Source organism: Pleurodeles waltl, chromosome 3_1, assembly GCF_031143425.1.
Source record: "Pleurodeles waltl isolate 20211129_DDA chromosome 3_1, aPleWal1.hap1.20221129, whole genome shotgun sequence".
Classification (NCBI taxonomy): domain Eukaryota; kingdom Metazoa; phylum Chordata; class Amphibia; order Caudata; family Salamandridae; genus Pleurodeles; species Pleurodeles waltl.
In genome coordinates this window covers 793,616,584-793,642,328 of record NC_090440.1, presented here as the reverse complement: position 1 = coordinate 793,642,328, position 25,745 = coordinate 793,616,584, and the positions used below count along the sequence as shown (strand labels likewise).

General features: G+C 43.2%; 1 protein-coding gene across 2 annotated transcripts in view; it reads right to left on the bottom strand.

The window, feature by feature from the left end:
- The window catches only part of DENND5A (DENN domain containing 5A), a 298,910-nt gene that overhangs the window by 109,137 nt on the left and 164,028 nt on the right, over positions 1-25,745 (bottom strand). For both annotated transcript variants that reach the window (XM_069223636.1, XM_069223637.1), the window contains 3 exons: positions 22,902-23,054; positions 17,214-17,298; positions 8,979-9,063 (listed from right to left, as the gene is read on the bottom strand). In XM_069223636.1, the coding sequence (XP_069079737.1) occupies positions 8,979-9,063; positions 17,214-17,298; positions 22,902-23,054 (323 nt within the window). The remainder of the gene's footprint in view (positions 1-8,978; positions 9,064-17,213; positions 17,299-22,901; positions 23,055-25,745) is intronic.

Here is a 25,745-nt window from a genome sequence, read left to right as displayed (position 1 = left end):
GCATGGGAGTTAAGAAATGGGTTCAATGCAAGAGGGTGCAAAGTGGACTTTTAAATTGATGTTTGTAGAAAAGTCTACGTAATCCTGTAAACGCTCAAAATTAAAAATTATTTTTCTCAAAATTTGTCATTCCCCATGACACATTTATTAGAATGTCTAAGAAATGCTTTGTCAAGTCAAAAAATAATAGTTTCAGCCTCATTTCGTCAAGTAAAATGTCAGTTTACTGCATGGATTTGTTTTTTTAAGGCAGCAGGTACATATGATGACACAATAGGTACTTAAACTTTCCTAGAGCATCAAGAAGGTGCTTATGAGTAAACCATGCTGTACATGAACTACATCTACTGAGCGTGTATGTTTTTTTTCAAGAAAGGATCACAATCTTTGCAGCAAAGTAAGGGTAAGTAACAGAGTTTATAGTTGGATCATTGATAAGAATGGGACAAAACCTATTCTATTATTGGCACATGCTGGCAACGTATATTGACTCTGGAAGGTCTGTGCACATTCGGGCAAATGGAGTATACAAAGCTTCTGGAGGGCTTGTATAAATTATAAGTAGCCTCCCTGGAGAAATAAGCATATGAGGAATGGATCAAAGTCCAGAGGTGATACTGTGTGTGACTGACTGACATATGAACTTATGATGTGAAAAGTTAGAAAAATGCTTGGTGTGCTAGGGTTGTGATTGGAAGTACTGCATGCTATAGTGTGAAGAACAGACATAGACACAGCCGGACACCAGTGAGTCCCCTTCATGTAGTCTTTGGCTCTCTCCACTGATATTAATATATTTAATAAATATGGGAGTATGAGTTAGCTAGTATTGATCAACCTCATCCACCTCGCCAACATTTGTACTAGTGCAACCCAACAAATGCTTCAGAGTCCTTTTAAAGGATGAGGTTACTTTTAAGGAGTGATTTTACAGGGAGCAGACAGTCATCTGGTGTGATAATAAAGTGGGTGTACTTTAAAGCTCAGAATGACAGCATTGGTGCAGGTCAAAAGCCAGTAAGAAGAGTTACATTTTGAAGAACGTACATAAATTGAGGAGGATTAAATGAAACAAGTTCCAAAGAGAGGAACCTCGAGCATAAAAAGGTCTACCACAACTTCCTTGGACCTCACTAGCTGTAGAGAGGGATGCTTTTGGTTGGTCGACCATGGGCGTCTGGTCAGCTGCTATGACAACAGCAAATTGGTGAGGTAGGAAGGGGCTTGACTGTGAAGGGACTTGTGCACAAGGCACAGAGTCCTGAATTCAATAATCTGTTTAGCCAGCGTCATCAGTGTGGGAATAACCAAGGCCAGTTTCTTCATTCTGAAGATTAGGAGGCTGTATAGTTTTGCACTCCTTGAATTTTGCAAGTGACTATGTACATAAAACACAGTACATTTTATTTTTCAGATAAAAGGTCAGGCACATTTTCTACTGTGCTTTTGTACCTTGGGATATGTTTATTCATCGAAGGCATGATTCTGTGAAATGGGCCTGGTCAGGAATCATGTGATTCAAAATCTGTTGGTCTTAGGTTTGCTAATTTTATGACCTTGAGCGAATATTAAAACTGTAACCTATATCAATGCCACTGGAATTATTTGACTCTGTGGCAGGTGCTTTTCCTGCATAAATATGGCTTCGATACACCTGCCACATAATCTACCATCTGCTGTTTAATTTGCCTATTTTAACCCACAAAGTTTGTGTTTTTTCAATTGGATCAAAAGTTATTGAAAATGCTGCACAAGTTGCAATGCTGGAAATAAACTAATTCTCTTCCAACTCTATATTGCTGTACTCAAGTGTCTAAAAGGGTGATAGTTTTTCCCACATGGTAGCTGGGAAGGGCTTCAGCAGTAAATACATATCTTAAATATTGAAAAGTTAATTCAGATAGTTTGGATTGTTTTTCCTTCTTTGCTACATGTTTTTGTTCACTATTCTGTAAATTTATATCTACACCAACAGTCACAATTCTTCAAGCAATCTTTATTTCCAGAGAGCACTGGATGTTTAGAAGAATCCCAAACATGTTAAATCTGTTTTAGGAACCAATGTCTTAAGACAGCATATGCAGGCGCTGGTGTGACATGCTGGTAGGCACCACATATTCTCGATATGCCAGGGGTGCACTTACATGGGTGGCCCCGGGGATACAGTTAGAGGTGTTACACACAAATGTAAACCCATAGAGGAGATATGCAAAACTGGAAGGGATTCTGGACGGTCTCCCAGTATCCTTTATTTCTTTATATGCTTCAAACACCAATGAGCCCTTTTTTTTTTACAATCTCTCACCCCAGCTCTGCTTAGTAATGCACTGGTGCCTTGCTACTGGGGCAGTGATTTTAATTGCGTACCAGAACTTGACTAGGACCGCTCCCACCAACTGGTGTCAGAGGCACACTTGCTGCACCCACCTACCATCTCACAAACACTGGGTCTCCCACAACCAGGTAGTGGATGTATGGCGCAGCCCACATCACCTGCTCAGAGAATATTCTTTCTTGTCAGGCTATATGATCTCCACACCAGGATTGATCTTATTTTTTTGCAGCTCAGAGGCTCTCATGAGAGTTGTCCGAGCAGAATATTTTGGGCGCACCACGTCAGACCACTGCCCTATGCAACTCCAAATTACATGGGGCCACGGGCACCTCTGTATACCAACTTCGCACCTTTCCACTGACGCCCTACAGGATGAAGTTTTCGCAACACCCTATCAGAACATTAAACCGCCTACTTCACAGATGAGGGCACAGCATCCAACCCCAGCATAGAGTGGGAAGCTTTCAAAGTGGTCTTGCAAGGGGTGCACGATTAAGACAGTGTATGGTACTAAGGTGGTGTTGCATAGGGAATTGCATACATTAGGAACAGACATTTGTAGATATGAACAGAGGTTACCAGAAGGCCAGCCGGCCCCTGCTCCACTGTCCAGAGTGCGACTGGCGCACACATCAGTGTTAGAACAAGTGGGAAGAATAGACCATAAGAAATATCAGACCCAGAGAAACACTGAGGGGGACAAAGCGGGCAGGCTTTTAGTTTGGCTTCTTCACTCTAATTCCCCACAAGTTCCATTACTGCCATTCGGGAAGGGATGAGCCCTTTCTTAAAACCCAGGAGGCCATTTAACACCACCTACTGCACTTTCAGGAATATCAAGAGATGGATCTCAAGGCCCCCTAACTGTGACTGAGATCATGGATGCGATCAAGCAAATGGCATGAGGCAAGACTCCCGGAGCAAACGGCTGCCGGTGGAATTTTATGCCGCCTTTAGGTTCAAACTTGCCCCTCACTTAATTCAGCCCTCTCAAAGGGGATGCTACCAAACTCACTAGTGGGAGGCAATCCTGGTTGTCCTACAAAAACTGGACAGAGATGCTCTATTGCTAGGGTCATACCAACCTGTCTCCCTATTAAACACCAACAACAAGATCCGTGGGATGGTGTTAGCTAACCGACTGATCCCCATAGCACAATCCATAGTACACCCTGATCAGAACAGGTTAATACCAGGGAGGAACACTTTCCTAAATCTACACCACTTATTCATGCTGATGGATTGGGCACGATCCTCAGATACGAGCCCATGTGTGGCATTGCTGGACACAGAAAAGACGTTTGATGGAAACATTTGAAGAAGGTCCTCATGAGGATTGGGAGAGGCCCCAAGTTCCTAAGGTGGATAGCTCTGCTCTGTGATAAGTCACTAGCCTAGCTGAAAACCAGGACGCGTCATTTCTAATTTATTCACAATAGCATGTGGCACCCAGCAGGGCTACCCTCTGTCCCCGATAATCCTTGCATTGGAAATGGAACCTCTTACATGCACACGCTGAGCATGCGCCACAGAATGGGGAATCCAGGCCAATGGTTGCTAGCATATAGTATCGCTATACGCTGATGACGCACTAGTTTATTTGAGAAATTATGCAATGGTGCTTCCTCGAGTCATGGAACTCCTACGACGATTTGGAGAGCCATCTGGCTTTAGAGTGAACGGAGACACATCCCAACGGTTCCCGCTGACAGCCCTGTCCGAGACTCAATAGAGGGAGCTTTCTCACACTCCGCTCCCATGGTCTCGTAGAACTTTTATATACCTGAGTATTAAGGTGTATCACTCAGACAAAGATTTGATAGAAGGCAATATGGGCAGAGCCCTCGCAAATGCAAGATCTTCCCTCCCGTTTTGGACGTCCTTACTGCTCGCGCCAGTGGGAAGAGTAGCTATCTCCAAGATGTTAATCCTCCCCAGGTTACTGTACTTCTTCTCCACTTTGCCATTGTCACTATCCGCATGAGTGTTTGTGGACTTATGAACGCTCCTCACTGCATTAATATGGGGCAAAGGCAGGCTGCGAAAGGCATGGACTAAACTATAAGCTCCCCTGGACTGTGGTGGGCTGGGTGCCCCAAACTACCAATACGACTATGCAGCAGCACAACTGCAATGGCGCACACGATGGTTGGCAGGCCAAACTACAGTAGAAATGGGACACTGGTTTGGGGGGGACTATCTCCCCCAGTACTGTGTTAGCTACTGGGCACTGAAACGGAAGTCCCTGTGGAAGGGTGGGAATACCCTTATGCAAGTGACCAAGAAAGGCTGGTCTAAGTATGTGGCTAAGCCATGCGACCATCCTCCATACGCATCAGAATTTTTCCCCTAGCCACTGCCAGGTTGTCAGGCATTACAAATGCGACCAGAGGTGGCAGTCTGGACCAAAGCATGTATTCCTGTCTGGGGTGACCTATTCTCAGATAATATATTCAACACATTTGACAGTCTGGTAGGTGACTATGGTATTACTCAGGGCTCTTTCCTATTATGTGCCACACTTACATGATACCTACACACAATTTGGCATAAAACGAATGATCAACCGGAGACCTCCTTGCTCTTCCAGACAGTAGTGACACATGGGGGTGCAATGTAGTTACACACCTCAACAGTTCTATCCGCACTGACAGGGAGGTTCCCTTCAACCATCTGTGTGCTTACTGGAGGGCTGCGCTTACCAACACACAGACAAACAGTGGACACAATGTGTAGAAGTACCAAAATGAATTTCCATGAACGCCAGATTGATGTACACACAGTTTAATTATCTTCACCACACATACCTCACCCCAGAGCTCTTGGCACAAATATACCCAGGGACTGCCGACACTCGCCCCCACTGCCAATCTGCAGCTGCAGATTTCACACAAATGGTATGGAGTTGCCCTTAACTTGTACCCTATTGTGAGGAGGTCACAGGGTTTCTCTCGGAGACCTTTCAGAGAGAGGGTATGGATTGCATATTAGGGATTACTTCCAGCTCGGCCACACGTAAGCCGATTAATACATTTATAGACCTCACTTTAGTGTTGGCGAAGTGGAGAATAGCCATGTGCTGGAAATCAGCCATGCCTCCCCTAACCCGCTTATGACTCTCGGATCTGCCCTCCTGCATCCTGGCGGAGCAACAAGCACTAAAGGCAAAAGGACTGGGGCGTTCTATCCCAACCACACCCCCGTACTGGCAAAAGTATATGGAGAAAGAGGAAGCTAAATCAGACAATAGGCCACCATATCCAGTCAATGGATTGCTCTGACCTCTTGTGAGTAATGCCTAGGTGGTTTAGCTGTTAGCCCTGCGGACAGAGACTCTACACTCCTAGTCACCACCCCAGAACCATTGTGTATACAACTGAACCACTTTCAGCATCCACCCTGATCATGCAGACAACAGCAGATCCCTTTGTCTGGACTCTTTCCCCCCCTCACTAACCCCTCCCCCCCTCACCCCACCAGGCCCGCTGAGCTTGCTTCCTCCCTTAGCCTGTGCACACACCCCAACGCAGACACTGGAGACCACACACACCATTGGTTACAATATTTCCTATTGTTTTTGATGCTGGGAAGTCCCTGTTATAAGAAGCCCACTGTATGGATGCTATTATGTTACTGTGCTTGCTGCTCCTACTACTAAAAAGCTATCTGGGTGTACCTCCAGAATATATGCCATCACCAATTGACGTATATGTAGAATTGTGGCACTTTGAACTCTCAGGCAAGAATACATAGCATTCAATTGTTACTAACTTGTTAGTAAAACCAATAAAGTCAAATTAAAAAAAAAGCAATGTCTTAGATTGTAAAGTGCCTACTAGTACATGATAAATATTACATGCACTATCCTGTTCTGCTTTGCTGTTTAGTAATCAAGAGGTCCTCCCAGGGTCCCTATATTGGTTGAAATATAACCGAAATACATAGACCTTTGGTTACAAAATGTGGGTATGTATGGGTTGGGTTTTGCTGACAGCAGCACTGTGTATGTTTTACACAATCTAACCTGAAGACAAGTTTGGTTTCCTTTTCTTTCAAAAAAGACAACGTAATAACATGTTGGTGAAAACCATTTCAATAGCTTCTGTTCAGCTTGGATACTTTTCTCTCTTATGAAACAAATATTTTATAGCATTAGGATCCATATTGTAACAATTTGTTAAAATGACAAAAAAGCTATGCAATAATACCACAAAATGTGCAATCATTTTAATTAATTGCATAACGTGTTGCATGATTTGGATTATTTTCCAGCCTAATTTAGTGAACCTTGAATGATTTGGTTCTTCATTACAGTATCATTCTAGTAGCCATACGTATTTAGACTGCATTAATGTGTTCAGCGTAGTGCCCTTCCATTACAACTTGTCAGGATATTCTCTTTCTGTCTTATGTTAGACTCTGCAGAAGTGACAGCATGTTACAAATTTCTGGATTCAACATGCTGAACAGATGAGGAGAGTGCGCCAGACTCAACAGTCGCCATTGTCGTTTACAGATTCCTCTTTTATGTATTAGAAACTGACTAGATACATTTTTCATCTTCTGCTCAAGCAGGCGCGCCTTTTGTTGGAGTTGTGGTATCTATTGGCTTGCAGCTTTAATTATTTTACTACCCTCCTTCAAAATCACGGCCAATAAGCTTACCTGACATTCACTTGTGAAAAGTGTTGCTAGCAGCAATAGGATGAACACAAACTTTGTAGAGATTAGTGCTGTTCTCTAGTACTCATCTAGAATGTAGGGCACAACCTCAAGAAGAAAACATTAATGTTACAGCAAATTAATGTTTTTTCCAGCAAAGGTGTACACCAGTTTTTCTTTCACCATGAACACACCCCCTTTCTTTTAATTCCACTTCCCTCCAGCCTGCAATTACCGAATGACCTTTTGTGCTTACTCTGACGAGGTGGCTGCCCTTTTTCTAAATTTCTACCACTATCCGCCCTCTGCCTCTCCACCAGTAAAATGTTAAGTGTTTCCATATTTTAAATGTTTTGTTTCACATTTTTTATTCCAAATATATGACTAGGCAGGGGACTCTAACGCAGCAGGAAACTGCATTTTGACATTCTTTGCACCAGCAGTTGTAGGTGCCCAGAGCACTTCAGCAATTGTGAGCTGATGATGTGGCTCCAGGTGGGTGTTAAAATGAGCCCTCATGCCTGTTGGAACTGCCTACCTTCAGACTTAGTCGTGGTCCTGCTGCAAAGATAAGACACTAACAGCAGTGGGGCAAGCAGCAATAAAATAATGAACAGATGCAATTATGTACATTATCTGGACTCACTTTAGCGCATAGATTTGGCACCGTTTCCATGCTGTACACCAGTCGACAGAGTAAACACATGCTGATGCTAGATGTATATGAGGTGAATCTCAATGCTATAAAGGGAAAGACTGCAATGGAAGAACCATCTTTAAAGGTAAAACGTCCACATACCTATAAACAAAGAACATCATCCATGGGGCAGATTCAAGACAAGAACACAAGATAGAAAATTACCTATAACAACATGTGCATGGGGTGGACTACTCCACTGAAATGGGAAAATGTCTCCTGGGTTCATATTTTTTCAGGAAACCACGTTTAACATTTTAAATCCTCGATTCTAACAAAATATGTCCTCTAGTTACTGTAAAGGACTTAGATGTGAGTATACTAATTTAAAGCCATCTTTGTTGTAGCTTCTTATGAGGTATCATGATTTATCTCCCACATTCGCCATCATTCTTCCAAGCAATAAAGTCTGCCAGAATATGATGTAATGCAAAAACAAATAGGTTACCTGCAACTGTGAGACTTCAGCATTGATAGCTTTTGTAGATCCACATGCTTTATCTAATATTTCCATGATAGGATCCTCATTTGATGACAGTAAATATTAATTAAAGCATGTAGTTTTATGAAAGATATTCAATACTTGAGACAAATGAGTTACTTGCCTTTAACTGTGAATCATCAACATTCATATCTTTAATCGGTGCAGAGTCATAAGGTTGTTATTCCTCAATGCAGATGATTCTGTGAATCATGTGAATCTATGAGTGATTACATATGCTCGACAAATGAAACAGAAAAGGAAAAGGACTGGCACCTAACCTTCTACTAAGCTGCGACGTCAGTGAGCAGTAAAATGCTGATGTGTGCTCAACTGTATCTTTTAATAGACTCCTTGTGGCCTCAAGTGATAGATGCTGTACTAACAAGCTGTAACTGTCTCGCTGTCATTGACATGCAACTTTGTAGCACACTTGAGCCTACGTCCAACATGGGAAATTTACTCCAGTAAGAATCCACCGCCACAGGCCGCTGAGGATAAGTGCTGCCTATTCAAAGGTTTTGAAACATTATATATAACACCAGTGTATTACACAACACTACATCATACAGCCACAGGTGAGATGCAAACATAATGTATAAACGTGGTTTCATTCTCATCATACCCGTGATTTTATTCTGACTAATATGCAAGTGGGGAAAAAGGGATAGCAGCTACAAGGTCAGGACTTTGTGCCTGGCTAACGTTTCTTCACCCACACCACCTCTTGCCTATAATGCATTTGTATGTGTTCTCTCCTTTGTATATCATTTTTGTATCACTTTACCAGAGCACAAACAAACCTCATATCTTGAATAAGGGAGACCCTTAGAGGTGACATTGTTGGACTGGTATCAGACTTTCTCCTTTCTGAATCAAGAAGTACACCTGAAAAATAAAATTGTAGAATGCTCAACAGATACATAACCCAATGGGAGTCAAGAAGATTATCTACTGTCCCTGAGGACATTTTGATTAACAGTAAATGTAATATCCAACCCCAAAGCAGAGAAGTGGTATTTGAGAGTACATTTTCTGTATGTGGTTTAACATTGTGCCCTGTAAAATTGTTTCCTAATTTGTGTCTAGGCCTAGTAGTCAGATATTTAAAACAATAATTCTGAGACTTGCTGCAGTATGCAAGTAGTCAACTGTTTCTACATAAATCCATGTACTCTAAAATGTTACTTTCCTTTAACTCTGGTTCTTTGACACAGGTATCCTCTCAGGATTCTTTTCCTGTAGACAGGTGTGGCCAGAAATACCTTTTAAAATCAGAAGCAACTTGTAGATGAGGATAATTGGGACATGACCCCAACAACACAAGTAAGAAGTCTTAGGAGGAGGTAGGAGAAGGAGATTGATGGGCTCATCTTCTGTACTTTTACTTCCAGTCCTGAAGAAGAAGTATAAGCAGAAGAGCAATTTACAGATCCACACTGATATTTCGAGGATGGGAGCCTTCAATTTCAACCCAATATTACGTGGTACAAGTGTGTTTCTGTGAGGAAGCGGTGAAGCAGCCAGGTACTGCCACAACAGGTTGTTTCTCTAGGATCAGGAGGAGATATATGGTCGTCCTGAGCCTAACATGAAGTGAGCCATAATTCCCAGACCCCACTTCTTCCTTTATTGGCTGACCCCTAAATCAGTCAAGAGAGGAGCTGGGGAGATCTGAGATGGGCACAGAGTGTGAAGCAGTCATTGCTACTAGCACGCATCTCTGTTCTAACTACTGCTTGCCAATGTTTTGCCAGCCAATCTTTTGTCACTTGCACCATAGTTTGCCAGTCCCTAGCCTCTCTCTCTCTTGTACCTCTGGCCTGCTCCATGCAGGTGCTAGGCCTCATTAAGGTACCTAAAGCTGCTATGTCTTCTGGACCCTGAAAAATCCCAACACCATATGGCTCTGAACATCCACCCTCAGCTCTCTTTTAAGGCTGTCTCTGTGTACCAATGAGTAACATAAGCTGAAACGGATCCTTACTGCAGTTAAGTGAGGAGGAGAGCAGCAGCAGAGAAGGAAAATGTCACTTACCCAGTGTACATCTGTTCGTGGCATTAGTCGCTGCAGATTCACATGCTGTGCATAGTCCGCCGTCTGGTGTTGGGTCGGAGTGTTATAAGTTGTTTTTCTTCGAAGAAGTCTTTTCGAGTCACGAGACCGAGGGACTCCTCCTACTTTGGTTCCATTGCGCATGGGCGTCGACTCCATGTTAGATTGTTTTCCCCGCAGAGGGTGAGGTAGGAGTTGTGTATGTTAGTAATAGTGCCCATGCAATGGAATGAATAAGTATGTACAAAATGAAGGTTAAAGTAATATATTTACAAATGTACAAATGTTGAAGATTACTTCCAAATGGCTACAGGCTCCCGGGGAGGCGGGTGGGCGCATGTGAATCTGCAGCGACTAATGCCACGAACAGATGTACACTGGTTAAGTGACATTTTCCGTTCGGTGGCATGTGTAGCTGCAGATACACATGCTGTGCATAGACTAGTAAGCAGTTATCTCCCCAAAAGCGGTGGTTCAGCCTGTAGGAGTGGAAGTAGTTTGAAATAAAGTTCTTAGTACAGCTTGACCTACTGTGGCTTGTTGTGCAGATAACACGTCTACACAGTAGTGCTTAGTAAATGTGTGAGGCGTAGACCATGTTGCTGCCTTACATATTTCGTTCACTGGAATATTTCCTAGAAAGGCCATGGTAGCACCTTTCTTTCTGGTTGAGTGTGCCTTTGGTGTAATAGGCAGCTGTCTCTTTGCTTTAAGATAGCAGGTTTGGATGCACCTAACTATCCATCTAGCTATACCTTGTTTTGATATTGGATTTCCTGTATGAGGTTTTTGAAATGCAATAAATAGTTGTTTTGTTTTCCTAATTAGTTTTGTTCTGTCAATGTAGTACATTAGTGCTCTTTTGATGTCTAATGTATGTAGTGCTCTTTCAGCTATTGAGTCTGGCTGTGGAAAGAACACTGGCAATTCTACTGTTTGATTTAAGTGGAACGGTGAGATGACCTTTGGTAAGAATTTTGGGTTGGTTCTTAGAACTACCTTATTTTTGTGTATTTGAATAAATGGTTCTTGTATAGTAAATGCCTGAATTTCACTTACTCTTCTTAGAGATGTAATGGCAATGAGAAATGCAACTTTCCACGTTAAGTATTGCATTTCACAAGAATGCATGGGTTCGAAAGGTGGACCTATGAGCCTTGTCAAGACAATGTTGAGGTTCCATGAAGGAACAGGTGGTGTCCTTGGTGGTATTATTCTCTTTAGGCCCTCCATAAACGCTTTAATGACAGGTATTCTAAATAGGGAAGTTGAATGAGTAATCTGCAGGTAAGCAGATATTGCTGCGAGATGTATTTTTATGGAATTGAAAGCTAGATTTGATTTTTGTAGATGTAGTAAATATCCTACTACATCTTTTGGAGATGCATGCAATGGTTGGACTTGATTATTATGGCAGTAACAAACAAATCTTTTCCATTTACTTGCATAGCAGTGTCTAGTGGATGGCCTTCTAGCTTGTTTTATGACCTCCATACATTCTTGTGTGAGGTTCAAGTGTCCAAATTCTAGGATTTCAGGAGCCAAATTGCTAGATTCAGCGATGCTGGGTTTGGATGCCTGATCTGTTGTTTGTGTTGTGTTAACAGATCTGGCCTGTTGGGTAGTTTGACATGAGGTACTACTGACAGGTCTAGTAGTGTGGTATACCAAGGTTGTCTTGCCATGTTGGTGCTATTAGCATGAGTTTGAGTTTGTTTTGACTCAATCTGTTTACTAGATATGGAAGGAGAGGGAGAGGGGGAAAAGCGTACGCAAATATCCCTGACCAATTCATGCATAGAGCATTGCCTTGAGATTGCCGGTGTGGGTACCTGGATGCGAAGTTTTGGCATTTTGCGTTTTCTTTTGTTGCAAATAGATCTATTTGAGGTGTTCCCCAAATTTGGAAGTAAGTGTTCAGGATTTGGGGGTGAATTTCCCATTCGTGGACCTGTTGGTGATCCCGAGAGAGATTGTCTGCTAGCTGGTTCTGGATCCCTGGAATAAACTGTGCTATTAGGCGAATGTGGTTGTGAATTGCCCAATGCCATATTTTTTGTGTGAGGAGACACAACTGTGTCGAGTGTGTTCCTCCCTGTTTGTTTAAATAATACATTGTCGTCATGTTGTCTGTTTTGACAAGAATGTATTTGTGGGTTATCATTGGTTGGAACGCTTTCAACGCTAGAAATACTGCTAACAATTCTAGGTGATTTATATGAAACTTTCTTTGATGTACGTCCCATTGTCCTTGGATGCTGTGTTGATTGAGGTGTGCTCCCCACCCTGTCATGGAAGCATCTGTTGTTATCACGTATTGTGGCACTGGGTCTTGGAAAGGCCGCCCTTTGTTTAAATTTGTACTGTTCCACCATAGAAGCGAGATGTATGTTTGGCGGTCTATCAACACCAGATCTAGAAGGTGACCCTGTGCATGTGACCATTGTGATGCTAGGCACTGTTGTAAGGGCCGCATGTGCAATCTTGCGTTTGGGACAATGGCTATGCATGAGGACATCATGCCTAGGAGTTTTAAGACCATCTTTGCGTGTATCTTTTGTGTTGGATACATAGCTTGTATCACCTTGTGAAAATTTTGAACCCTTTGTGGACTTTGAGTGGCTATCCCTTTTGTTGTGTTGATTGTCGCTCCTAAGTATTGCTGTGTTTGACACGGCAAAAGGTGTGACTTTGCATAGTTGATGGAGAAACCCAGTTTGTAAAGGGTTTGTATAACATAATCTGTGTGGTGTAAACACTTTGTTAGCGAGTTGGTTTTGATTAACCAATCGTCTAGGTACGGAAACACGTGTATTTGCTGCCTCCTGATATGTGCAGCTACTACTGCTAGACATTTTGTAAAGACTCTTGGTGCTGTCGTTATTCCGAATGGCAACACTTTGAATTGGTAATGTATTCCTTTGAATACGAACCTTAGGTATTTCCTGTGCGAGGGATGTATCGGTATATGGAAATACGCGTCTTTTAGATCTAACGTTGTCATGTAGTCTTGCTGTTTCAGTAGTGGTATTACGTCTTGTAACGTGACCATGTGAAAGTGGTCTGATTTGATGTAGGTGTTTAGTGTTCTGAGATCCAATATTGGTCTCAGACTTTTGTCCTTTTTCGGTATTAGAAAGTACAGTGAGTAAACTCCTGTGTTCTTTTGTGTTTTTGGTACTAATTCTATTGCGTCTTTTTGCAGTAATGCTTGAACTTCTAGTCCTAGAAGGTCTATATGCTGTTTGGACATCTTGTGTGTTTTCGGTGGGACGTTTGGAGGGAGTTGGAGAAATTCTATGCAATAACCATGTTGGATAATTGCTAAGACCCAAGTGTCTGTTGTTATCTCCTCCCAAGATTTGTAGAACTGGCTTAGTCTTCCCCCCACTGGTGTTGTGTGAAGGGGTTGAGTGACTTGTGAGTCACTGCTTGTTTTGAGGGGTTATGGGCCCTTGAAATTTTGCCCGGTTTCTTGGGAATTGGCCCCCTCTGTATTGGCCCCGAAAGCCTCCCCTTTGATACTGTCCCTGGTAGGTAGACGGTGTTGTTTGTGAGGTGCTGGCTTGTGTGGCTTGACCTCGAAACCCTCCTCTGAAAGTAGTTTTGCGAAATGTGCCAAATGTGCCTCTGCCCTGCGGGGAATAGAGTGCGCCCATGGCTTTAGCTGTGTCAGTGTCTTTCTTTAATTTTTCAATTGCAGTGTCCACTTCTGGTCCAAACAATTGTTGTTCATTGAACGGCATATTGAGCACTGCCTGTTGTATCTCAGGTTTGAAGCCGGATGTGCGCAGCCATGCGTGCCTCCTTATCGTTACAGCAGTATTTATAGTTCTTGCAGCTGTATCTGCTGCATCCATAGAAGAACGGATTTGGTTGTTGGATATGTTTTGTCCCTCTTCAACCACTTGTTTTGCCCGTTTTTGGAATTCTTTGGGGAGGTGCTCGATGAGATGCTGCATCTCGTCCCAATGGGCTCTGTCATATCGCGCTAGGAGTGCCTGCGAGTTGGCGATGCGCCACTGATTTGCAGCTTGTACTGCAACCCTTTTCCCGGCTGCATCAAACTTTCGGCTCTCCTTGTCTGGAGGTAGTGCGTCGCCTGATGTGTGCGAGTTGGCTCTTTTACGAGCTGCTCCTACGACAACTGAATCTGGTGTCAGTTGTGATGTAATAAAAGCAGGGTCTGTGGGTGGTGCCTTGTATTTCTTCTCCACCCTTGGGGTTATTGCTCTGCTTTTAACTGGCTCCTTAAAGATTTGTTTAGAGTGCCTTAGCATTCCTGGGAGCATAGGAAGGCTTTGATAATTGCTATGGGTGGAGGACAGGGTGTTAAAAAGGAAGTCATCCTCGATAGGCTCTGAATGTAGCGATACGTTATGAAACTCTGCTGCCCTAGCTACCACCTGAGCATACGCTGTACTGTCCTCAGGTGGTGAGGGCTTAGTGGGGTACGACTCAGGGCTATTGTCCGATACTGGGGCATCATAGAGATCCCATGCGTCCTGGTCATCTTGGCTCATGGTGGTATGAGCTGGTGATTGTGACGGAGTCTGTGCCGGTGATATATGATCTGCTGGTGGTGGAGAGGGTGGTGGAGTTACCTTCTTCACCACTTTTGCTTGTGGTGTTTTTTCTTGTTGTTGGAAATCTAGTTTCCTTTTTCTTCTGATTGGGGGAAGGGTGCTGATCTTCCCTGTACCACTTTGTATAAAGATCCGCTTTTGCGTGTGATCTACAGCTGTTGTTTGTAATTCCTCCTCAATTCTGTGTTTTTGAAGTTGGGAGGACAGTGATTGTTCCTCTGAGTAGGAACTGGCTTTCGGTTCGGTTGCTGGGCGTTTTGGCACCGACACTGTGTCTTTTGTTGTTTTCGGCTCCGAAGAGATTTTCCTCTTTTTCGGTGTCGTACCTTCTTGGCGTCAACCATCTTCAGTGCCGCTATCTCTGTGCCGAGCAGCTTCGGTGCCGCTGTCTCGGTGTCGACCCATTTCTGCGGCAGTTTCTCGGTCCCGAGATTGCTGCGTGCCTGTGTCTCGACCTGAGTCGGACGATCTCGGCACGAGCTCGCCCTTTTTCGGTGCCGATGGACGGTCACCTACTTTATGGGTTGAGCCATGGCCTGTCGGCAGTGGCGTCCCCTTGGGCTTTGTCTGTTTTTCTGTGTGATGCTTGTTTCGACGTCTTACTCACGGTTTCTTCGACGTCAAATTCTTCGGAATCCGATTCGTGGATGGAGAATGTTTCTTCTTCTCCCTCTTCCTCGAACCGTTGTTGTCCTGTCGGCGTGGACGCCATCTGCAACCTTATGGCTCTTCGGTCTTGGAGCGTTTTTCTCGACCGAAACGCTCAACAGGCCTCACACGTTTCTTCTTTGTGCTCGGGTGACAGGCACAAGTTACAGACCAAATGTTGGTCTGTATAGGGATATTTACTGTGGCATTTAGGACAGAATCGGAACGGGGTCCGTTCCATCAGTCTCGATGTTGCACGCGGTCGGGTCGACCAGGCCCCGACGGGGGATCGAAATTACCCCGAAGGGCTACCGGAGCTCTTCAAGATTCGGTGTTGATTCTAATCTAACCCGATACCGAACGAAACAATACCGATGAATTTTCCGTTGATTCTGACTAACTTTCCGACCCGAACCACGGAGCGAAAAGGAACACGTCCGAACCCGATGGCGGAAAAAAAACAATCTAACATGGAGTCAACGCCCATGCGCAATGGAACCAAAGTAGGAGGAGTCCCTCGGTCTCGTGACTCGAAAAGACTTCTTCGAAGAAAAACAACTTGTAACACTCCGACCCAACACCAGACGGCAGACTATGCACAGCATGTGTATCTGCAGCTACACATGCCACCGAACACACAAATTACTGTCGGCATATGTGCTGGTGTCCATGTGTGCACATGTGAATGCGTGGAGTGATTGTGTGTGAGATGAGTGTGTCCTTGTGTATGTATGTATGTGAATTTACTTGTGTGTGTGTGTTAGGTTGTCATTTGGAGACTTTCACCCAAGGTGAGGTTGCTGATGGCTTAATGGTGATAGTAATAGTTGCCTATCATCAACATATTGGTTACATTCTTGACAGCATCCTGACTATCCTTGGCATATTACTGACAAGACATGGACATGCTGGAGACTTTCTGATCACCCCTTCGACTATCCCTGCCTTATGACAAGGAATATCAGTGAAAGAACACTATTAAAATGATCTATCATCAATATGTAGGGGACACTGAAGAGAAGATTTTGACTTTCTCTTGCAGAACAGTGCCCCACACATGATGTGTTGTGGGAGTGCTTGATAACATTTTGGCTATCCCTAACTTAACAGGGTTCCACAACAGGCATTCTTGACAACATTTGGATATCCCTTGCATAATAGTGGCCTACGGTCGACATACTGCAGGCACTATTGCCATTTGCACTGTCAGCAGCTAAATTACATGTAGATCCTTAAGTGTGGCAAGGGAACAACTAGGAAGTTACTACATAAATGCTAACAGTGGGTGCTATCTGTGACTTTCAAGGTCATGTGTCTTAAGTTTGCTACAAAGTTGATATTGTTATGGCTCAGTATGCAGACTTGGCAACATGTGAGGGTCTGGCTTTTGAGCTTTTGAATCAGTCTATTGCTGTATGCCATGCACTGTTTAAAACATTAACTTGGGGATTGACATCTCAGTTTATAGTGCTGTAACCATTTCTATTTGTGAATTTAGGGATAGAATCCAGGCTATTCCTCACCATTTCCCCCATACCGGCCATTTTACAAATTTTAGAAAACTCTTTCAGAGATGGACTGAATCAAGTTGAAATATTCTAAACCCATCACTAGTGGGTGCAACAAACATACGCTTCTAATGGGGAGGCATTCCATGCCATCAATTTCTGAGATATTGTATTCACCAGTTACTCATCCCACACGTTTCCACTAAGTCTAAGAATTATATTAATGGCCACAACATGTACCTGAGCTGCTCAAGCTGCCAGACATAACTCTTCTCTTCTTGTTGTCCTGGTAATGTAGTAGATGGGACCACAATGCTGATTTTCCCTATAAAGTAAAATAAAAATGAAAACAAAGTAATGATTTAACAGGTTACAAAGAAAGTGCATGTCTGTTCTTGTCGAGTAGATTCATTTTTTTAATTGAAATTCCACTAATGGTGTAACAGAAATCGTGAGTACTTTTGCTTTATACAATTCAATCATTTTGATCAACAAAGAAGTACTGTGAAAAAAACAAAAGGGGTTATTTAGAGTTAGGAAAATGAAGGACTCCTGCCAAAAAGTATTAAATGCCCTGTCCTACAAACCTATGGTTTGACTTCCTCATTTAGATGTGGACAAAGCACCAGGTTTCAGCTAGTGGAGCTTCAGCTGGCTCCACTTTTGTAAGCCTTGGACAACAGCCAATCCGCTACAGGGCCTGTTAGTCAATGTGTCAGAAATTCTGTCATATTTAGGGTTTTCCTTCCCATGTCATCTTTTTCTGTTCAGGACCACCATAAAACACCTGGTGGTATCAAATGTGAAACAAAAACGACCCCTCCCATGACCTGGGAGAAAACTTTCAGCGCAAGAGGTCAACTTATTTTTATGTTTTCCAATAACTCCCATTTTGAACTTTATTAAAAAATAAAAAACTTTCACAAACAAGCTGCCTGCTCAGGAACGGGTCAGTGGCTTTGATGGATCACCACTGATGGCACAGATCCCGCCACAAAGGTGGGTTTATCTAAATCTTGCCGGAATTCATCTGCCAGAGAAGCAGACACCTTAACCTCAGCTAAATATATAAGCCTGGGGATCACCCATCACACTCTAAATGCCCCTCAATATCTTTCTTGAATTTCTTTTATGCTTCAGTTACATAGCTGCATTTCAGTCACTGCTAGAAACTAATTTTCTTTATCCAGAAAGAAATACTTTACAGATTTTAAATCTACATGTATAATTCACATCAGTTTCCTTTTAATGTGCATTGACTCACATTTTTGGTCCTTTTAGTCATGTCAGTGGGAGTTGCACAATGGCTGAGAAAGTCAGCCTCCCTTTTCGATAACCATTTTTCATATGTCAATAAAGCCAAAATGGCGAACTGGTGATTTACAAATGCATGTTATGTTAATTTTGTTTTTTAAAGAAAATGCCCAGGGTTCCGCTTAAGATTAAAATCTCTGTCACAGCGCTCTGGGCCTTACATGCCACTTGAGCTAAATATCGGCTATCAGGTTGCATCCCTTTGATATGGATGGGACCAGGGGCCCTTGTCTAGTAGGTGATGTGGTCCAGCGGTAAAAGTATGTGTAACACGGCACGATTCAAACGTGGCAAGAACATAAAAGCGAGTTGGGCCCAGGCAAAACCTGACTGGATTGGCAGTGCTCTAGCCTGAGGTAAGCGCTCCAAGCAGAAAAGACGAGAGCCACACCCAAGGAGCACTAAAGAAAGTAGGTATGTGCAGTGGAGAATGGGTCTGCCGCGCAGAGAGGCGGGCAGTAGGAGACAATGGGATGTCATAAGTATGCCGCCAACACACCACAGCAGGACCCCTTTGTGAAGGATAGCGTTAGAAAATACATTTGGGAAGAGCCTTGTCCATCAGGAAAGATAAATGTTCAGGCCTCAAGAAATCTATTCCAGCACTTGGTATGGCGAGTCAGATTTTAACAGGGGAAGCTATTTATAGGCCCTACTGGCCCGGGCTGGCGAGCTGACAAGTGTCCTGTTCACTGAGATGAATAAGCAATAAAGATGCGTTTAAATCTTGTTTCCATCCTGCAACATATGCTCTAATTTCAAAGACAGAGGTTAAAGTCAGCTTGATGTTTACGTTTGTTTCTTTGACGGCAAAGTTAAAGGATTTTGTAAAGTGAACTGTCTGACAAACGTGCTGTACAACGAATGGGAAATGAAGGCGGTAGGATGTCAGTTTTTTTTAACACACAACATGTAAACAGCTTAAAATGAACTGCATAAATATTTCAAAATACATTTCAACAGTTTGTAAAGCACATTTTTTGTAATTCTTTGTGATGGAAACAAAGATTTTAATGGGACGAAAACAAATCCGAAAACTTTACTTGGTTAAAAGAAAATGAAAAATATTTTTGCTGAAAACCAATTTTCGCACAATATTGTTTACATGCTCTACACGCTATATTGTTTACAGGCTATAGTAAAACTGCATGTTGGTGGGAACATTTGAGGCCATTTCGATGGAAAAGGAGCTATCTGTAAATTACAGTGTGCGAACGCATTATGCTTTAGTTATATATTTATTAAAATTGAGTTGTTAAACATAAACTGAGAAACTTTCCTGTCCCCACCCTGATGACAATGCTGTTAGTGAACTAAAAGGCAAGTCAGGGTTCATGTGTACTCAATATATATGGGCTAGATTCTTATTATACACGGAGCAAAAGTTTAATCTATTAAATCAAACAAATTCGTTTTTTTGTACAGGAGAAATGCAGAACTCATATTTGAAGGTGCTCATGTGTAATAATGAATATAAAGGCAACTGTAAAATAAAACATCTGCCAAGGAGCACACAGTTTCAAACCAGTTTACGGGTCAAGTATGTAACAGTTAGATAGAGTAGATTATTCAGGTCACTAGACCTGTAGGTCTAGTAAAACATTTATGTGTTTCGAGGCCTGAATATACAGACTAAGCAGCTTGGAGGGAAGCAACATGCCCCAAGGCATTGCTTTATATCAGCAGGAGAAGTTTAATCTGATAAAAACTACAATTACAAAAATGGCAAATAGCATTCACCTGAACTTTCAATGACAACCTGTCATTAAACCGAATTCCTAGGTTTTGAATGACAGGTGTAGGCTGAGGTTAGAGCCCAAGATGTTTGGCCAACACTTGGGTGTCCAGTAGTGTAACCTATTGCCTGCTATCATAACCTCCGTATTTCCACTGCTGAGTTTTAGACAACAGTTAGCCATTCACTTGCCTATTGTTGTAAGACATTCCTATATCTGAGCTGCTTTCAAATGGAGATAGAGCTATAAGCAGCTGAGTATCATCAGCACAAGATACCAGATTAAGACCAAAGGACTGCACAATAGCTACCAGGGGTCAAATATAGATACTGAACAAGGTGGGCTCAGGGATAATCCCTGAGGAACCCTCCACATAACAGGCAATGGATCAGAATAGAAGGGTGTGTCACAGACCTGAAAACTACAATCCTGGAGGAAGGAAGACAACCACATCCATGGCAAATGTATCACCCTAGAGTTACGTAACCTGTCAAGCAGAATCATTTGGGATACAGTGTCAATAGCAGCACCAAGGTCTAACAAGATTAACACTATAGTGCCACCTTGATCTAGTGTTAATTTGAGTTCCTCAGCTATTGCCAGATGCACAGAATCAGTTCTGTGGCCTGAACTGAATCCTGTTTGGCAGAAAGACAGACAGCTGCCTACTGATGTGTTGCTCAAAAACCTTTCCAGTAAAAGGAAGGAGTGAGATAGGTATGTAACTTTCCAGTTGTGAGGGATTTAAGGAAGATTTTTAGGTAAGGTTTAAGTATTGCATGTTTTCAAGCCTTAGGCACCACTGTCCTAAAAAGGGAACAATTCAGGCTGTCCCTTACTGCTAGATGGATAATTGCTGCAGATTGCTTAAGGATGTGGGGGGTGCAGGATGTAGGGAGCAATCTGATTACTCCTGTTGATCAATACTGATAAATATGCATCTTCTATGGGAAGAAAAGAGGAGATTTTTCTCTTTGGGGGCCTCAGAGAGGCTAGGAATTTCACACTGGAAAGGACCTGCTCCTTAACCAGGGGAAGGGGTATATACATTCAATATTGTTCTGGAGAGGACTGTGGCCAGGTAATTGCAGATTGCCAGGAACGGTGCCACTAGCTGATTTTTTTGGAGGGTTTGATGCTTCCTGGGTACTGAATGTATCAAAAATCAGGGGAGGGTTTGACAAGGGCAGAAAAGCAGCAGGTTCAGGTGCTGGAAAGTCTTGGGTTTTGGTTGTCAGTGCCAGGAGAGACTGTTTGAGAATTAGCAGTTGCTTAGTTAGAAAACATTGAGGATGTGGTCTGTGATCTACAGGGGAGCTAGGTGATTAGCCAGCCCCCTGCGTCTGGAGAAAAGCAGACATTAATTTGCCCCATTATTGTCCATCCTCTCCCGGGATGTTGGGATGTTGGTGCTGCTTTAAATTACTCAGTAGAACAAAAGCAAAATTGCTTTTGCAGACTGATGAACTTTCTGGCACTGGCAACCAAATAATTTCTCAGACATCTTGTAGCACAAAAACAAGTTTTGCAGTCCATAGACCCAGCTGTGCAGTGCATCCCTATGTGCATTCGCAACATGCATCATGCAACATCCATTTTATAAACTACCTGTTTGCTTACCCCTCCAAGTCAGACGCTCCTGGAGTTGATTTAACATAAAACAGGGGTTCAAGGAACGGAGTACTTCAGGGGGCACAGTGCTCCTGTAATGGCTTAAAACTCAGGCTACAGCGAGCAGCACCTCTTTGTCATGAAAGAGGGCATGACGCAGGGGATGAAGTACCTTCTAGGAGCTGGAGATTAGCGCAGACACTTTTGTGGAAGTGCTGATGATGTACTCTGTGCTATACCTGCATGCCTGGACAATGACCCGGGAAGCAGAAGAGTTCAGCACCAAATATCCAGCCTTGACAGGCGAGATTTACCTGCCACAGGTTCAAGTGAGGGAGAATATAAAGACTCAGGCTGCTGACTTCCAAGCTTGAGAAAGCAGCTGAAGCATCATCAAGAGGTGCCAGTATGAGATGGGCATCACAGGTAAGTGGGTTTCTGGCAGTGAAATCCTCAATTGTGAGTGTGTGAGATTTGTTGCTTTTACAGACAGTGCTGGGATCTAAAGCACAGAAAATATAGAACTGTTTACGTTGTTCATAAAGTAGGATAGATGCAGCGCAGGCATCAGAAATGCAATATACCCTAGTACATTTAACAAATGTTCCTTTTTTTCACGTGGGCTACAGCACCTCTAAATCCAATCAAGGTGAGATCAGCAGACGCCAGATGAGAGGAGGTGCAAGGTGCACTCACTGTGTGAGTAGCATCCCAGGAAACATTGCAAAATCTGACAGGTGTTTTTTTTTCCAGGTTTATTAAAATGACAACCCTGATGCAGTAAAAAAACTGCCAATATTTTCTATCATAATTACTGCATTAGTTTTTTTTTTGGTAGCTCTCGGGTGTAAGCCTGACACTAAGATGGCAGCAGAAAAGAGAATCCATGGAAGTCTGTCTTAGAGTAAGATCCCCAGTCAAGGGCGGACAAAAAAAAATACAAAATGCAGTAACAAAAAAACGACTTTGCATACAGCATGAAAGTGTGCTGTAAAATTTAGAACGTGTTCTGGCTGAGCAAGTTTCAAATATAAAATAGTCCCTCTCATGTATTTCAGTTGAGGTGGAAAGATACAAGCAAACAAATAAGCAGAAAGATAAAGAGACTACAACAATGCTGTGGACTGATCCAAGGTGTGACAACTATGTTTCAAGGCAATGGCTGAAAGGCCCTGCGCTAAAGAAGCCAATAGCTGACTAAATTTAGCACAAAGCCCTCTATATGTGTATGTTATACATTTTGAATATTTTTTAACGCAGATTTTACCTGCTTGACCTGTAGACCATGGCTCCATATCCTTTCTAAAAGGTCACACAGGCTGGCTATTAATGTGTTCTCTTCTACGCCGGTTATGTTGACTTCGCCATGGCCCAATTCAACTGCTTCTCGTCCCATTTTTTCTACAAGCATTCTCTTTGTCTTGGGAAAAAAACAAAATAATACAAATCAACATTTTATAATAGGAAGCATGCCTTCTAAATAAATGTCTCTAATTAATAGGGAAATGCATATTAGGGTAATATAACAGTTAAAAACATAGGGGGTCATTCCAAGTTTGGCGGGCGGAGATTGCCGCCTGCCAAACTTCCCCCGTCAAAAGACCGCTCTGCGGTCAGAAGACCGCGGGGGCCATTTTGACTTTCCCGCTGGGCCGGCGGGCGCCCGCCAAGGGAGAGCCCGCCGGCCCAGCGGGAAAGGCCCTGCAACACAGGAGCCGGCTCCGAATGGAGCCGGCGGTGTTGCAGGGGTGCGACGGGTGCAGATCCACCCGTCGCGATTTTCACTGTCTGCTAAGCAGACAGTGAAAATCATGCTGGGGCCCTGTTAGGGGGCACCTGCACTGCCCATGCCAGTGGCATGGGCAGTGCAGGGCCCCCCAGGGGCCCCACGACACCCGTTCCCGCCATTCTGTTCCTGGCGGTAAAAGCCGCCAGAAACAGGATGGCGGGAAGGGGGTCAGAATCTCCATGGCCGCGCTGCAAGCAGCGCCGCCATGGAGATTCAGCCCAGCCAGGGGTAATCCGGCGGGAAACCGCCGGATCCCCTTTTCTGACCGCGGCTTTACCGCCGCAGTCAGAATGGGCAGGAAAGCACCGCCAGCCTGTTGGCGGTGCTTTCTGTCGGTCACGGCCCTGGCGGTTTTTACCGCCAGGGTCGGAATGACCCCCATAATCTAATCCAGTTTTTGCAAATTGCACCTGAGTGAGGAGTTTCAATTGTATTCACTATGAGACTGAACAACTGTATACAGGTGCCAATGATCACAAACGTAATTTAGCTCCGAAAAGATCATGTTTCAGACTTAGGAAAATGTATCAAAAAGATTATGAGACCAGGGACAACTTGGAAAGATGAATTAAGAGCACCAGAAAATAGAACTTGCATCAATCGAGCAAACAAGAATTAAATGTGCAGGTGAAGTACATGGACATGGAAAGATCCCAAAAAACACAATGGGCCAGATGTACAAAGCCATTTAGCAGTTGCAAACCGTGCAATTTGCTACATCAGAGGGTCTGCAACTGCTAGGTGGCTTTTCGGAAGGGACTAAACCCATTTTGCAATTCGGTAACATGTTACAGAATCACAAAATTGGTTTAGAATGGCATACCAAATCGGAATTTGGAAGGGGCGTTTTTCGGGTATCCCTTCCGAAGAACGATTTGTTATGGTATGTTTCAATCTTTTGCACCTGAATCCATTTGTAAAACATTGAAATTTGTGCCAATTCCCAACATGATGTGGCTAGTCATTTACAAAAGGGAAGAGGTGCCTTTGCACTGCTACCCCTTTATGAATGTAACAAAAAAAAAAGTTTGTTGGGGGAAGAGACATTAGTCTATGGGGACAATTCAGTTTCCTTTAAGGAAAAAGGCTGCAGTTATTATTTAAAAAGCTAACATGGACCTAGTGATTTGCTGAACCCAGCAGACCACCATCCCTTTGATGGCCATCCGTTGTAGTGAGTCACAATTTGGGACCTACCTCATGAATATTGATGAGGTAATTTGGAATGACTATGATTTGAAATTTGGTGAACCGATCTGTTAGCACATATGTTGGGTCACAATATTCCGCACAAGCCACAATTTGCAACCAGTATTTTGTGACCAGCGTTTCATACATATAGCCTAATGTCCATTGAGAATGGACCAATGCATGCATTACCAAATAGCAGACACACACACCTCTCACTATATCTGGCTCTGCACATCAGATTGGCTACTTCTAAAGTGCACTACAATGATACTGAACTACAAACATGAAAACACAATAGGAAGGGATCAATTTATGGATACTAAGCACTCCCAAACCAATAGCAAAAACAATACTAAAATATATTGTTTGTTCTCTTGCCCTCTGTACTTGACTCCCACCACCTCTCTCACAGTCTTAAAACCCATTTAAGTGGGCATGAACACAAGACAACATAGGAATTAGAATGGAAGCCAGCTAAGAGTTGCAACCAGCACCTCACGGCAAAGCAATGAAGGCAATGATAGCACTCAGCCACACAAACACGTATGGGACCTGCAAGACCACACCCAGGCAGAACGGCCGGATTTACAAAGGTGAATTTAGACCAAAAGTCTAAGTTTTGACCAAAAGTTTAAGTTTAGACTTAAAGTCTAATTTTACTAGTAGTAATGTTAGACTTTTGGTTCAAATTTACAACCCTTCATATCCTCTCCCACTCTCTGTGTTGTTTCCCCCTTGTCTGTTCTTTGTGTTGCTTCCCCCAGCCCCCTGGCTCTTGCGTTGCTTCCTCAACCATCCAGCTTTCTTTTTTTTTTACTTTTCAATCACCCGTCTATCCCCTTCTCAGTCTCTGCACACCATCTGCCAACTGGCGAGTGGGAGGGCCTATAGGGACCATTGGTCCAGCAGGTCAACAGCCACCAGGATGAGTTAAACACCCCAAAGGAAGTTGCAGCCAGCAGTGATTCGCACCACGAAAATTGGACAGCATTCATGAGTTGCCCAGACTGGGTATAAAAGCATCAACAGTGCAAGAGCATACATGCCAGACAGTTAACAATTAAATTGTTTATGAAATCAGTTTGCACAATCTATTTTCCACATGGCCCATTTTGTGATTATGGCAGATGG